The sequence below is a fragment of the Alosa sapidissima genome, chromosome 19 (assembly GCF_018492685.1).
Source record: "Alosa sapidissima isolate fAloSap1 chromosome 19, fAloSap1.pri, whole genome shotgun sequence".
Classification (NCBI taxonomy): domain Eukaryota; kingdom Metazoa; phylum Chordata; class Actinopteri; order Clupeiformes; family Clupeidae; genus Alosa; species Alosa sapidissima.
The window spans coordinates 5,566,636-5,583,737 of NC_055975.1; the positions used below are offsets into that span (position 1 = coordinate 5,566,636).

The 17,102-nt window shown below is 46.8% G+C and overlaps 1 protein-coding gene across 1 annotated transcript in view; it reads right to left on the bottom strand.

The window, feature by feature from the left end:
- Window positions 1-324: 324 nt before the first annotated feature.
- sobpa (sine oculis binding protein homolog (Drosophila) a) overlaps window positions 325-17,102 on the bottom strand; it is a 53,506-nt gene continuing 36,728 nt past the window's right edge. The window contains 4 exon segments of the mRNA XM_042072895.1: window positions 325-6,851; window positions 7,768-9,327; window positions 9,329-9,927; window positions 15,797-15,892. Of these exon segments, the coding sequence (XP_041928829.1) occupies window positions 7,782-9,327; window positions 9,329-9,927; window positions 15,797-15,892 (2,241 nt within the window). The 3' untranslated portion in view covers window positions 325-6,851; window positions 7,768-7,781.

Here is a 17,102-nt window from a genome sequence, read left to right on the forward strand (position 1 = left end):
CAAACCAGGGAGCTTATCGTTTAGTTTCAGTACATGAAGGAAAGACAATTAACCAATAAGGAATCCCACGGTAGGGCCTATCTTTTCAATTATATGCTTGTAAGAGAACAGAGAACACATCCTTATTTTCCTGTGTAGGATTATGAGGTCATAACAGGACATGTTTGGATGTTTTGGTTTAACTGACAACTTCAACAGAGCCTTCTCTAAGCCCCTAAGTTCTGTGAAGGAATTGCGAGAAAAAAATATCTCTGTTGAAACTTAATTTTAAGATGCTTCAGAAATCTATATCTAAAGGTTGTTGTAACTCAACAGGCTGTATTTGACAAGAATAAACAGTGACTTCAGTTCTCATTGGAATTCCAAGACAAAAACACAGAGAAAACTGTTGGTGTGGGCCTCTATTTATTATTTTCAATAAGCAATTCACCGGGTAAAACAAATACTGTTACAACACAAAAAAATGATACATTGTAAAGCAAATCTTGGCAACAAGTTTTATAACAACTTCATAATAAAAAGACAAGAGTTTTTCTTTTTTCTTTTCGCTCATCAAGCTGTTTTCTCCCTTTAAATTAGAAAAGAACAGACACACTCTTCACCGGGCAACTATGTTGCAGCAAAATGTGCTGTCCAAAGAACCTCTCTCTCTCTCTCTCTCTCTCTCTCTCTTTCATCATTTGCAAATGCAAACACTTGTCAATAATAAATAATACTATAAAATGTTCTGCAAGTACACAAAAAAGTTGAGAATTCACCACAAGGTCAATGTACAGAGGAAGGGAGTGGGAGTGAGGAGGGGGTGGGGAAGCTGGGTAAATAGATTTAGCAAAATCTGGGGTCATACAAGTCACAGAAAAGCATCTATACATCAACACTAGCAAGATAACAAAGTTGTTTTGATTTTTTTTTGTAAGTTTTGTTTTTTACAAAGTGGGATTTTAAACAAGCAAGCATCTTCTTCATTGTCTGACCTATGGAGCGCACAAGCGAGATTTAAGGCAGCATTTCTGTTCACCGTTGAAAAGTAACACTAAAACATTACAAATGTTTGTTGTTTTTTTCTTGTTGTTGTTTATCTTGATTTTCACAAATCCCTCATACTTAAAGAGTAGGAAGTTGTCATTGCATAATTCTGGCTCTTGCTGTAGTCATCCTCTCTGGTTGAGTAAGTTACTAGGCCGCTCCCCCTGTCTATCCCATGCCCCATCCCAATAACCAACAGAATCAACAACTGTTGCGTTCAGTGCCAGATGCCTCCGCAGCTAGGACTAGAACAGATGCCACTTCAGTGGTGCTATGAAGTTAATAATGCCAAGACCACTGGATGCTTCCAAAATGCTTAATAGAGTGTTCTGAAAGATGAGAATATAACTGGTAGTGCTGGTATTGTTTTTTCTCTCTCTATATGTTGGTACGTAAGTGTGTGCATGTGTCAAAAGAGTAAGAATAGGTTCTCCCTAATTACAGACTTGCAAAGATGTGCATTTGTACATTTTCACATTGGCACATTTGACCCTATCATGAACTCTTTAACATGTGCACTCACATGCTGTACATTACGCACTTCAACCCATATGATGTTTATGAGCTCTCGTTTGTGGCTCACACATGTAATTGGCAGTCCCACCGTATACCATGGACAATCCTTATGCCATTGTATGTCATATGCCTAGGAACATAGTTTCCCAGGTTTTTAAATCACTTTTTTTCTTTTCGGGTACGTTGTTGATTAAACACAGAATATAACCACACTGACACCTGCTGGAGATGTTGCCATATTACCACATTCTTTGCTAATGCCCTCATTCTTAGGGGCTTGACCAGACTGCTTTAGCTTTGTTGCCTTTTTGCAATATGGTCTTTTTCTTTTCTTTTCTTTTCTATTTTCAAAGAAAAATACCATGCAAAAACCATTGAGGACTACAGCATTTGCAACTCATGTAGTTGTAGTCCTGCAACCATGCTAATCTGTGATGTGCTTTTACTTCAGAAACATCAGTGGGCACCAGTCTTTTTATGAATGTGACATGGACAAACATCAAGTGTGATTCAAAGGTTATGCACATGTCTACAGCATGAGTCAGCAGCTTGAGCAAGATGGGGGAGAACATCAGTTGTGGAGTCTCACTATCTACATCAGTCAAGGGCAGTGTCAGTCTGCGGTCAGGTAAGCCACACAATCACACACACACACACACACACACACACGAACACAATGACACACACAGATATTTCTGCCACACAACAAAAGCTGGTGTCATTGTCTCCCACAGTCTCCCACGTCTGTCAGGAACCGCAGTCACTACAACAGTTTCCAGTTTCATCGCTATATCTGTCTCAAACCGTCTCCCAGCTACGGTTACACCAGCAAGGTCGCACAGACATGCAAACTGAGAAATGGAAATCATATTTCCATATCTCTGGCCTTACACACAGACCTGGGTGCACTTATGGATTAAGAATGGCCTTTTTGTCAGTGGGGCAAAGCAAAGAAATAACAGAGCATTTGATATTACCGCAGGCTTGGCTGAAGGCTTGTAAATGAATGGGTGGCCCATGGTGAGTGAATTACAGTGAATGTGAGTGTTTGGAAACATAGCTCTTTCTGTAAGGTTATACATATCAGTACAATTAGACTGTGTGTGTGTACATGCATGTGTGTCTGTGTATAGAGCTTGTCAGGCTTTCAATCATATCTGTCACACTATTGCCCCCTCAGGAAACCCTCCCCCAAAACAAAACAGTACCTTTATAAGAAGAGTTATGGTAACATGATAAGGGTAGACATGACAGCTGAGAAACAGGATATCTAATCAATTTTAAAAAAAGATTTTTCCTCAGTCCAGGAGACGTGTGTGTTTCCCTGAGCAGTGTGGGCAAGTGTGGGCAAGTGTGTGTGTGTGTGTTTCCGCCATTTATTTAAATATAGAGATAACATATCTGTATATGTAGTGTGTGTGTGTGTGTGTGTGTGTGTGTGTGTGCGTGTGTGCGTATGTGTAATGTGTGAGTGTGTGAGAGAGAGAGAGAAAGAGACAATGTGTAGACGTGGTGTGTGTATGGATGTGTGTGTGTGTGTGTGGTCTGAGTATATGTTCACACAATGTCCTTAGCAGGATATTAAGTGCATGTGCACTGGTGTACAGTACTGTACGTGCTTGCTGGTGTGTCTGGGAGCAAGAGCCCCCGGACCGTTTAAGGGCTTGAATCTGGAAAAATCACGAAGACAAATGAGCAAAAAAGCAACAGAAGAAATCGGAGGCATTAATTAGAGGGACACTCGATCCCACACTTGGCGTGAGTGAACCAACTCTGAAATGCCTGACCATCAACACGGGCCAGGTTGGGTTACGGAGCACTCTCTGAGTCAACAGTCTCTAATCTGGACACTGGTGTCTGGTTCCACTGGCTTGGCGGACATAAAGACAGACAAACACTGGGACAGAGTACAAGAGAGAGAGAAAGACAGAGAGAGCAGCAGAGAGGTGTAGAGAGAGAGAGAGAGAGAGAGAGAGGGGTGGGATCAACAGTGATATACAGCGCAAATCCACTGCTTTTGACTCATCATGCATTTATCATGTGTGTTTGTATTGTCCATACATGTGGGTATGCTTCCGTGTGCATAAGGTACTGATTGTGAATGTCTGTGTATGTTTACAAACACTTGTGGTAGGGGTAGATATAAATCTGAACTTTCCTTCAACATTTAAAGAGCGCTAGTATGGGGTATGCAAAAAAGAGTAAAGCATGGAGCTTTCCAGTAAACTAACTCCCTGCAGACTGACACAGGGCCCAATGTAAAATGGAGATGAGGAGCCAGTTGAAACGTGTAACAATTAGACCTCTGAGCTTTCTTTCGGAAAAAAAGAGAAAAGAAAAACATTTAACGTGAAACCAAATTCCTCAGGAAAGAGGTAAGGGGGATGGAGTGAGATTACACCTCCCTTTGTGTACCGTCCAGGAGCGGAGGGAGGGAAAAAAGTGAGCAGGAGGGAGAAGGAGAGGACTGTGAGAGTGGCGGGGGGCAGGGGGGAGACTTCGGTCAACTTTGGTGAGACAGATTGAAAAGAACATGAAAATCAGAGCAGAGGGAGGCTTTTTTTGGTACAAAAAATTAAGGGGGAAAAAAATCTGGCACATACACAGTGAGCTCTGGATTTTGCAGGAAATCCCACACTAGCAGAAGAAATCTCAACTTTAGCTTGCTGAGTATTTCTTTTTTTTTCTGATTAGATGCTAGTGACCAGACATCAGACTATTTAAACATTTATATAGACTGTGTGGCAGACATACGTAACTCTGCGTCTAATTGGACTCCTTTACATGTGATGTTTTGGCTTGAATTAAGTGTTACTATCTGTTGACCCTATCTGTACATTTTCAAGGATTTGGCTTTAGGAGACCGCTCACTTTTTTGGCAGTGTGGCAAGGACGCACACACGCTCGAGCTCAAATTTCCATTTCCGCACACAGTCATTGAAAGTCAACTGTATTACGGATGTGCTCGAGTGCGAAATTATAACACTAGTGGTTTGTTGGTCTGCAGATACAATATGTATTGTATATCAGCTTGGCTGCTCGACTTCCTGTGAGCTCAAAGTAAATCTTGGTGACAAGTACTTGGCATCTAAAATCTCTTGGGCCACACTGGTGCGCTCCAGTGCTAGAAAAGGACATGTAATTTAAGCGCAAGGGTTGTCCTCACAAATTATACTCAAAAATGAGTAAACTCTCTAAAAGAGACAACTTTCCCATTTCATAACAGGAAAGTCAATGACACATTATGAACAAAAAGATCCTAGGCTGAGAATTTAGCACTGCATAGATGTAAAGACAGAGGTGTTACCTTTGATTCAGGGCCTTTGCTCAGCATCACCCCCCTGCTAAGGTCTTCAGGCTGGCTGATTCTCACTGACTCATTACTTGGTTGTCAGTAGTGCAACCCTAACAAATGATTTCACAACAAAGATATTGGATTAACCCCAACAGAGAAAGAGAGCCAGTCATTTCTGATTGATGTGTCTACAAAGACAAATTCCTGTATAATTTCACGTGCTGGCCCACCATAGACTCATTTGAGCCATCTTAGAGATGGCTTACACACTTCTCACGGACATAGACACAGGTCTCAGGACCCCTGTACATGGGACTCACTGATGAATGAAGAACGAGACTCATCAACCCTGTCCAGTCTTGACTTAAACTTCAACAACATCAAAGAATTGGAGCAATCAGAGGCCCTGATTGGTGGCTAGTTTTCATGACTAAAACAGCAATAAGTTCTGATTGGATCAGTCCTCCAAAAAAAGTCCAGCTTGCTGCAGGGCCTCTCCACACACACACACGCACTCCACACATAGTCTGAACACGATGATGGCACTAGGATGGTCTGGGATTAGTTGGTGTAGGCTGGCTGGCACAACAACCTGCTGCTGCATAAACTGTGGAATGGAACCGGAACTGCTACCCAGGGGTGGCCAGTGGCAGGATTTGGCCCCCACGTCCCCCAAAGCCCAGGTTTATGCTGGTGAGGTCTCTACCCTGTTTGTCCATGAATCAGTGAGCATATACTCCATTGCACATCCTCTCGCTGCTTGAAAATCATGTACAAAAAAAAGGAGATGATGAAGAAATAAAAAAAAGAAACAGTCCAACACACTCCATTTTCCCCTTTCTCAACCTCCACTTTCTTCTTCTGGTTCTGTCCATACGGAGGAGAGAGAGAGAGAGGGAGAGAGAGAGAGAGAGAGAGAGAGAGTCCCTAGCTCCCCCTTGTCACTCAGTCGGAGGAAAAACACTGACAGGACATGAGGATGAAATTTCATCTCCTCGTCTTCACCTTCTCATTTTTTTAAGCAAGAAAAACATTCCCCCATGATTGTTTTACACCTTCCAGGAGTTCCTCTCTCTTTTTTTAAACTCTTCGTCTTTTTTTCAGTTGGGCCAATTCATAAACATCAGCTGCTTGCAGTAGGGGCCGAGAGAGAGGTCGAAAGGTGTGGGGAAGTGGGGTTAAAAACCGAGGGAGAGAGAAAAAGAGGGAGAAAGAGCAGAAGAGAGAGAGAGAAAGAGAGAGAGGGGAGGGATGGGGGTCTGTGAGGCACAGACGTCTGACCATGTTGTCCTGGCACCCGGTCAGTCCACAGTGCAGTACAGCAAATCTCCACCGACTCCTTCCCCAGCAGGAGCCTCTATGAGGCCTAGCCACTGATGACAGCCTCAGCGCACTGGGTTTCACTGGACGTACACACACACACACACACACACACACACACACACACACACACACACACACACACACACACACACACACACACACACACACACACAGCCTTATTTTTCAGATACAGTTAAAATGTCGTCCAATATCAGTGTTCCAGTGAGGCTGAGATTGCAGGTGAGGAGTGCAGGCCTGAGCAGAGGCTACTTTAGCACATCACAGTCCTCCAGCTGTGTGGTCTGGGACTCCGTCAGCTCTCTGTCCACGGAGGATCGCCTCTCAGGTGAGGGGTTACGGAGAGGGGGGTGACACCTCATGACAGGAATGTCTCTAATGCGAGAAATGTGAGAAGAGGGGGTTTTGGTGGCCCGTACGGGGCCCTTGGGTGAAGGCTCCGTGTCATTAGCTACAGTATGCTGTCAGTCTGGGGCAGAGACTGGTGCGTGGTGGTGAGCCAGTCGAGGAGCCCACTATGGGCAGCTGTGTGTGGAGGTGGTGGTGGTGGTGGTGGTGGTGGTGGTGGAGGAGGGTTGATTGATGGCTGGTTGTTATGGCGAGGGGCAAGTGGCTGGTGGCTGCTCAAGGGACTTTCTTCATCATGTCGACTGTTGGCTGCCATCTGTCAGAGCTGGGGAGAGGAGGAACAGATAGGCAGAGAGAGAGAAAGAGACAGACAGAGAAAAATGCAAGGATGAATAATCTAGTAATTGATTGATTGAGTACAATCAGTTCTGAAATTTTGTCTTGCAATACTGTTGCAACCGCATAAAGATATAAAGGGGTTAAAAGATTGTTATGCCTCTACACAGCTCAGTCAAATGTTCTTTGAACGATTCTTTGACTAAGCACATCTATTTAATCAGTCAAGCTAAATTCAATTAATGTACCCGCAGCGATGTGCAACCTAATTAATAATGCAGTTACATATTGAACATTCCTATCCTTGTAATGATATGACTTAGTGTGCAGATCCAGATGTACACCATCAACCTGTTCTCTTTTTTTCATTTGCAACAGCATTGCAGACATGTATTATTCATGATACAGTACATGCGTTATTAATCAGGCTTTCTTGACAGCTGACACCAGTGTTCCTGTTGTTGAGCTGAACAGGTGGTCATGAGATTGTAGCTTCCGCAGAATGTATGGTGCTTTTACGAGTGCTTTGTTTTTTTGTGTAAGTACACCATCTGTGCAAAATCTATGGTGCCATAATCAAAACACGTACATCATTGTTTCTTTTTTCCATCATATGGATAGTCACCTAAGATATAAAAAAGTAAAAAAGTATATGAATAAACAAATGCTGTCAATATCAAAATTATATTATGGAACTGAGCACACAGTGGATGTTCCATTGTCAGTGTACACCAAAGCACAGGGTGACATCAGAGCATAGCACTCTATTAGAACCATAGTCATAAGAGCAACATGAGAACGAGCACACTTTGAAGATGTTAGTGGCATTATGAGAGAAAACCCCTGAGCACCACAGGCTGCTCTCTTCTGTAGCAACTCAAAGGCGTAGGGGTGAGCAGACCAACCTGTGCGGCTCCTCTCACTTGTTCTGATTGCGGATGCGCAGGCACCTCCTCTTCAAGGGCGGCTCCATCTCTGGGGGGCCCGTGGCGGTCAGCGGGGGGGCCAGGCCGCAGGGCAAGATGGTGGCCGTCTTATCGGCCGGCTTTGGCACGGGCTGGATCACGCAGCCAGCCTTGGGCAACAGGGGCAGCGCGTACGCGTGGTCCTCATCGGGCACGGCCCCGGGGTCGGCCAAGCTGGGCTCCCCGGGGCCCCCGGCGCCCCCCGCCTCCTCCGCGTTGTTGTTGTTGTTGTTGACGGCAGCGACAGCGGCGGCAGCGCCCCTCTTACCTGCGTCCCACTCGGCGGCGGCTGCGCAGCTGTTCTCCTTCAGCTCCTCGCGCTCCAGCAGCTCGGCGGAGGCCTGCTCGGCCGGCAGGGGCCGCTGGTCGGCCGCGGGCATCCGGGGTCGCGCGGGCTCCAGGATTGGCGCGCCGCTACCTCCGTTCACGATCACATTGCACGGTGCGGCCGAGCCCAGCTCCGCTGCAGCAGCGGCGGCTGACGGAGTAGCCAGGGCGGGGAGCGCAGGGACGCTGCACGTGATAGGCTGGGCGAGAGGGGGCGTGGCGCCACAGAAGGAGGGGTCGGCGCAGGGTAGGGCCACTGAGTCCAGAGCGCTGCCCGCTTCTCGCTCGCTCTCCTCCGCACCGCGGCCTGTGGCGTTGCTGCTTGGCTCCTGCCGGCCGGCCTCTCCCTCACCTGGCATTGGCTGACCGCCGTCAGCCTCCACCTTCACCTCCACACTGGGCACTGCCCTCTGGATCACCAGCTGCTGTCGAGAGCGGCGGCCGGTGGTCAAGTCGATCACCCCCTCCGTCGGCGGAGCGGCGGGCGAGCTGCAGAGAGAGCGATGAGAGTGACCGCTGCCGCTACTGAGGCTGCCCGCGCCGCTGCTGGGACTCTCTGCCTTCACCGTCAGATCCACCACTCCTGGCCTGCTCCTCTCGGGGCCCAGCGCGTAGCCCGAGTAGCCCAGCGAGAGAGTGTCCGTGCTGGGGGAGCCCTTCTTGGACTCCCCGCCCTCCCTCCTGGAGGAGCTGGGGGTGAAGGGCCGTGGGTCTTTGGAGTCCCCCGCCGGCCCTGACGCCGGTCTGCTGGGCACCGTGCCGTCGTTGCCAGGCCGGTCCTCGGAGGCCTTGGGGCTGTATGGGATGGGTACGGGGATGGGTATAGGCACGGGTAGAGGTACGATCACCGGGTACGGCACCAGTAGTGTGGGCGGTGGCACCAGCGGTGCCAGCGAAGGCAAGCCGAAGTTCATCATGGGTGGCATGTGTGGCAGTGGACCGCCTGGCATCATGTTGACTGGAGGGAAGGGCAGGCCGGGCATGTGGGCGCCAGGGTGAGGAGGCATCATCCCGGGCGGGTTCCCTCCACCCAGCGAACCCGTGGAGGACGGGTGCATGTGGGGGGACAGCAGGGGCCGGTGCATGGGACTGGAAGGGGGGCCGAGGCTACGAGAGGGCGCGCCGCCCGTCATGCCGGGGATCATGGGATTGGACAGCGGGCTGTTTGGCCCGGGCGTGTGGGGGGGGCCTCAGGAAGGGCGGCCGCATCTGCTGCATCATCTGGTGCTCCATGAACAGGGGCAGGGGGACCGGTCCGCGGGGCGTCATCACCATGGGGGGGCTGCCGGGGGGCATCCCGAGGGCCGGGTGGAGGCCAGGCACAGGCGGCGGAGGCGGGGGCGCCGTGGGGCTTTCGTGGGGCGGCCGCGGCGTGGGAATCTTTGCCGAGGACGACGAGGAGGACGAGGAGGACGACACGGAGGAACAAACGACGCCGTGTTCGGAGGGGGAACACGATGTGGAGACGGAGGGCCCGGCGGTGGACGTGGCGCCCCCTGGTGATGGGGCCTTGCGCCGCAACTCACTGAGAGGCGTGCTCCAGGACTCGGGGGTCAGGAGCTGCACCCCGGTGGCACCCTCACTCTTGCCCTCCATGGCAGAGTGGGGCGGGTTGCACAGGGCCCCCGGCAGGGCAGCCTGGGTCTCCTTGTAGAAGATGTCCATCTTGTACTGGTTCAGGCATTTGGCACTGCAAAACTGCAGACGTCTCTCGCCGGCACCAAAGTCCAGGTACTCCTTAGTGTGGCGAATGTGCTTGCACCAGTCACACACCTATGACACATATGCAAGAACAGCGAGAGTTACTTTTTCAAGAGATTTCGCACAATTATCAAATATGACAAGCACACTACAAAATAATTATTATGTTGTTAATTATGCCATTATTCACATTACAGGGGTCTGATGAACCTCTACTGATTAGCCAAATGTATTTGCGTGTATGTGTGTGTGTTTCTGAATAATTTCTTAATACTGTAAATGAAACATAACCTGGACAATGGAAGAAATGTACATACATTTTATTATTGTAGTGCTCAAGTGTTTAACAATGCATAATTTTGTAATTATAGAACGCCGATCTTAACTTTCCAGACATTCTCTTTCCCACTCTCTTTCCACATTCTCTCTCATTTTCTCCCTCTCCCTCCCTCTCCATCTCTTTCTCTCTCATTCTCTCTCTCTCTCACTCTCTCTCTCTCACACACACACACACTCAAACTGCATGCCTAATTGTCCCTTGAAGGGAAAGCCTTTTAGCTGTGGCTCTGTCAGTTGACCCTGCGGCTGTGCCAGGGGCAAGTGTGTGTGTGTGTGTGTGTGTGTGTGTGTGTGTGTGTGTGTGTGTGTGTGTGTGTGTGTGTGTGTGTGTGTGTATGTGTGTGTGTGTGTGTGTGTTTGTGTATGCACCACTGAATATGTCTTGCCACAGACAGCATGTCCTCGGTGTGCATATGTGCTTGTCAGTGATTTGGCCCAGGGTTTCTCCGAATGCAAACACCCAGCAGTGGGGTGTGCTGGAGCTGTGTGAGTGTGTGTGTGTGTGTGTGTGTGTGTGTGTGTGTGTGTGTGTGTGTGTGCGTGTGTGTGTGTGTGTGCGTGTGTGTGTGTGTGTGTGTGAGACATTGAGCGAGCATGACAGGGGGTAACGTGGAGGTGAGACAGCTACACAGAGACAGTAGCGGCGGGGACTAAAGAAACAGCCTCATCCTGCCCTGCTCTCCATGTTCGGGCTCAGCTGCACCATCCTGAGTGGCAGGTGGTTAAATGAAGCCTTTTGTCCTGAGCCCACCACAGCACCACCAACGCCACCGCCATGAAATTGGACTTTTCCTACTGCTTGTCCTTGCCTTGTTTCAACAATTTCCCTTAACCCTAATCCATTTCCCTTAACTTTCCTTATCGGTCTAAAAATTCTTGTTTTTCTCTTTTTCCCCTTCTTCTTCCCTTTTTCATGTTCAATCCTTCAATCCTTCCCTTCTTTCCACTCTCTTTCTCTCTCCCTTGCTTATTGGTGAGCCACTCGAGTCGGAGGAGTTGCCTCTGCTCCCTCAGAGCTCAGGCACAAATCCTACACGCTGCTCTTTCGGCTCCAAGTTCCAGAGTGGAAGTGCGGCTTGGTCTGACTCAGGCGTGCCGCATGGGAGCGGGAGTGAAGCGGAGCAGCTTTACGGGTGGTGTGTGTGTGTGTGTGTGTGGGGGGGGACAAGGCAGGCCTGGCAAGCCGATTTCCGAGCATGGAGCAGGGAGATTAGCGCTGAGGCATCGCAGGGAAGCGGCAGAGCCTCGCAGGAGATAATGAAGGCATTAATCAGCTGTCAAGGCCCTAAACGATGTGTGTGTGTGTATGTGTGTGTGTCTGTATAAATATGTGTGTGTGTGTATGTGTGTGTGTGTGTCTGTGTGTGTGTGTGTGTGTGTGTGTGTGTAGGGGGCTGCATGATGTGCATGTGTGTGTGTGGGGGGAGGTGCAAATGTGTGTGTGTATGAGTATTTCAACTGTCAGAACCCTCAACGACATCCATCCATCACAGTAAACATCACACGCCACTACTGAATGCTGATGGGCTATGGGGCGGCACTATATGAGGGTCTTACATAGCTTGCAGACATGCTCTCTCTCTCTGTCTGTCTCTATCTCTCTCTCTCTCTCTCTCTCTCTCTCTTTCTCTCTCTCTCACACACACACACACACACACACACACACACACACACACACACACACACATAGACGCAATGTGAAACTAGCATGACAAGTTGTACATTATGCTTGAGTGCAGCACTATAAAATATCAGGATTTCCATTCCTCATGCATGTTGTAAAGTATGTTGTCAGGCCCACACACACTTGTTACGCTTGGTGTTTGTAACAGCATCTTTCGGACTCACTCTCTCTCTCCTACACCATGTCTACTATATTAGTGGGCAAACATTTCAATGACATCTCTTTGTGTAGGCACTATATACCATAAAACCATATAATGGCACTTCCACTCCCAGATAGTACACACACACACACACACACACACACACACACACACACACACACACACAAATATGGGCAGAAGGCGTGAATGAAAGAGATGGATGTGTCCTCTGACCACTGATGCCCAGATTGATGGCCAGTGCCAATACGTTTTAATTTTCGTTAAACGCCCAAACAACCCACCCACCCACACCACACTCCCCTGTCTCCAACTTTCACTTCCTGAAACTGTCCTGACCTTTTCTATCTGGTTGGTTCTCTTTTCTTTCTTTCCTATTCTTTCCTATGCCCTCGCTTTCCAATTTCATCGTGCCATGGGAGTGAAGGCCAAGTACTTATCTACCATCTTCTTCTCCTGTATGAATATGTGGAAAAAGCAAAACATTGCAAAACAACTGGGGAAACCCAGTCTGACAAGCATTTAACTTCCCCGGCTCAAATGTGCCCTAAAACATCCATCTTGGCGTATAGTTTTTTTTTCACTCACTCTCAATAAGAACCAGAGTTGCGAGTTAAGACAGTTCCCTTTGACTCAAGTCTGATTTATTTCAGGTTGTCATGGACACCTTAAGTCAACTGTTGTGTGGAAATGCCCTGCCTGTTTTTTTCCGCGTCAGCAATAATGATCCAAGAGCAGAATATTCTCAACCTGTTCACTATTTAAGTCTCAGATTACCTCGGTGCTCACAGCGAGCACACTGGTCTAGTGCCGCCACATACATTAGCGTGGACACAGGAAGACCCCCAGTTGTTGTCAGTGTCTTTCATCACTACACATGGACAGTGTCTCGGGTTGCCGTGGCGGTGGCGTAAAAGCTAGCGTGCTGCTGCTAACTCTGGAGGCTACAGGGTCAGTCTGAGGCACAGCTGTTCAGACGGGGACATGGAGAGGAGACGGATGGGGGGGGGGGACACAATGTCTCAGGAAGTGATGTCTCAATGCAGACATCACCTGACTTGTCTGGGTTACACAGATCCACTGACTGAATGTTAAATCAGTTTGAATGATGGACAGATTTCACTTGCCACTTGCCAAAAGAATCAGCAGATACGTAAATTTATCTTGCTTTTTTAAAACTTAAAATGAATCTGATGCTGGTAAACCTAACCATAACACACACATACTGTACACACACACACATACACACACACACACACACACACACACACACACACACACACACACACATACACACACACACACACACACACACATGCCTGCCTGCACGCGTACACACACAAAATTACACAGACACACACACACACACACACACACACACACACACACACACACACACACACACACACATACAACTTCGACTAAACCCTGTGGCTTATGTTACAGAGCTCTAATTGGAACTGTTTGGATTAAACTGAGTGTATCTGAAGCCAATTATTTAGACTCGACTTGGGCTAATCTCTGACAACATACAGTCCTTGAAAGTTGCTGTGTGGTTGAGAGATGCAACAAGCACGCAGAATATGATACTTCAGTGACAGATAAGTCAAGTGATTTCCTCGCATGATGAGTCAGAGAGCCTTATTTATAAACCCATCAGCCACTATTGCAGCCCACCCTAAACCTCCTCCTTGACCTCTCTCACTAGACCAGATCTCTTCAAATGGTGCTCCTCCCCACAATCTATGTTAGCTTCCATTTTCTGGCAGCAATTTACTGTAAAATGAGAAGCATATTTAATCTTAAGCTACCTCAGCCATTGCAAATGAACAACATGCTAACTGACTTTTTCGTCAAACAGTCTGTCACAAACAAAGCTACAGGTCTGTGTTGACTTGTGATTGACAGGTGCCAATCACTGGGTTTCAGCTCTGAGACATTTGTACTGCATTAAGGGTGAGTAGGTAAGGTGACTCAGAAAGTTTAAAAGGCTGCTGCGTGAGTCAGGGTGGGATGATGGCGTTTCGGGAGAGTTTAAATTATAAATGTGTTTTAATTTTCTCGCCGCTGAAAAACCAAGACAGATGGAAAGCACTTAACGAGTCGCGCCACGGTGAGTGAAATTTCACTGCGCATTACGCTAATGGAGTTCTTTTTTCCTCCCTCTCATCCCCTCTCTCCGTCTTTTTTTTATCAAACTTCTCGCTCCCTCCTTCTATCTATCTTTTACATTCTCCCTCCTCTCTCTCTCTCTCTGTCTTTCTCTCCTACTCTGTCTCTCTCACTCACACACACATACACACAGATGTTTGTAGTTGAAGGTAATTACCATCATTTATTTCTGCTGTAGTCGTTCAGCAGTGAGCTGGCGGTCGGACCGGTGCGGTGTAACCATGCACTTTGCCATAATTACCTTGCTACCTCACAGCGACAGACCCACATCCACGTTGGACTTTTTTCTCCCCCTCTATCCTCCGCATAAAATCATTTCTCTGGCCGTATCGCTCATCCCTGACCCACACACCGGCCCCGCACACAGCCTCATTGCCTCCCTGGACGAGCAAATCGCCCATCAACGTGTCACAGCGCAAAGCCATCAATCAAGGCAGACTATGAAAGTGCTGTACTGTCCACAGCATCCGCTGGTATTTTGTGGTGTGCCAGAGCCCCAGGTGCATAGGGTAACGGTTTCCGCGGAAACCTCTACATCCTGAGTTTGTTCTCAAGAGAATTTCAGATGTGTTGGGAAGAGTATTTCAGGGGAATTTCGGGATGTTTAAACCAGAATGATGGTTCTACAACGCAGAGGTTTCTATTGGACTCTCCACTTTGGCACTGTGCACATGTTTATATTGGAGTTTGTATTAGACTGCTGAAAGCTTTTTCCTCATCCAAAACATCATTTACAACATTAATTGTATAAACATGGGCTTACACAACATCACCAGATTTTGTGGTCTGATTGTGCCTCAAGAAACAACAATTAATACATTCCTTGTGATTAGAGTAATATATCAGCATCATATACTAGAGAGGCCCAGGCAAAGCTTTCAGGAATAAAACAACTTACACTGACAATATTACTTACAGTGTTTTCACAGCAAGAAACAATAAGGGATTTTTTGCATACAGGTATACATGTGCATGTAGACAAACACACACACACACACACACACACACACACACACACACACTACACAAACAAAGAAAAGAAAACACATACAGAATACAAGAATTCCACACTCATCCATTCCTCCATCAGTATGACACACACACACACACACACACACAGACACACACGCACACAGACACACACACACACACACACACACACACACACACACACACACACACACAAAAACACACACAAATACACACAGACACATAATCAATGCTGAATGACAATGCAAAAAAATAAACATGGGGAAATCAATTTGGAATGAAAAAGTAAGTGTGCATGAATCCTATGTTAATGCATTGTAAAACTAATCACACTAATTACTAACTATTCAATCCTTCTACTTCACTATATGTTCAGACAAAATCAGAAAAGGAGATGCTAATCAAGACACATGATATTGTGAAGAAAATATCTAATTAATGGAATCTAATTAACCAATTAGAGCCAATTAGATCTAGTTATGGGCTCTACATGAACACATGAGCCTAACTAGAGTAGATCAATGGAACACGTCTACAGCAATATCATTGTTACCACACTTGAGCTCTAGCTGAGTGTTAAATGCTTTATTTCTTACAAGGACATCGCTGTTTGTCTTGAAGACAAGCCTGGGAGTTTCCTTAGAATAGCTGTGGTGGGGTAATTTTTCGCCGTGGCCGTCTTCGTCTCTCGCCTGAAGGGGGAGAAATAACGGCCTCTTTTTACGGACTGACAAAAATAAAATGGAAAGAAAATAATAAAGGAAACAACAGAAGCTCATGAATGAAGTGACAATCATAAAGAGGTGTGGGTAAGAGTGAGGGGGAGAGGATTACGGTGAGACATGCACTGGTTTGAGGTTTGTCAGCAATAGACGTTTTCCTAATAACAGCAGTGGTTTGGTTATGTAGTTAGTCAGTGTGTACATGAGTGAATGCTTACATGTATGTGTATTTTGACAGGTACATAAGCATGTGTCCTGAGCAAATAGAAGAAAGAAACAATGTGACTCTAGATTACAAACAGTTTACAGTCTTGCACAGTTGAATATCTGACCAAGATACTTGTAGGGGACAGCAAATCTCAGTTCCTACTTTAAGACAGAAAGGCACAATAGATTCCATTAGGACACCTTCCTCATTCAGACTTGTAGATTGCAGTCCTTGATTGGATCTCAATCTCACCGTCTTACATCTAATACATTCATGCATTAAAGCTGTTTTACCAGAGAAAGAAAGTCTTCAAAAGAAAACACCGAAAATGTGGTGTAATCCGTGCAATCTACAATCCTTTCAAATTCCAACAGATCATTTAAAAGGTTGAAATAGATCACATCGCATATATCCATATGAAGAAATGTTTAAACAACTCATCATAATAGGTTCATACATGCCCTCTAAGGGTTTGTTAATAGCGACAGGACAAATAACTTTTAGTTGGTGGAAAATGAGGAATATCTCTAAATAAAGATATTTAAAACGCACCTCAAAACATATCAACACGTTTACCTGAAGAAAATCAGTGAAAACCATCTAAGGATCTTAAACGTATGGACTCCTGATGCCTGAGGGACTTATGTTTGTGATATTTGGCCTGGATTTGTGTGTGTGAGAGAGAAAGAGAGAGTGTATATGTGTATGTGAGAGAGAGAGTATGTGTGTGTGTATGTGTGTGTGTGTAACTCAGCTCATGTAAATGCCTCTGTGAGGGTAAATGTCTCTTGGTCTAATGCACTCTCCACTACACTACCACCAGTGGACGCCTCATTACCCAAACGTGACCCCGGAGCACGCAGGCCCTCTGGGCCAGGAAGAAGCATCGCCCACGCTCTGGTAGTGATGAAGCCCCAGGGATCTCCCACCATAGCGCAGCGCACACGGCAAATGTTTCACTTTCATAAACCA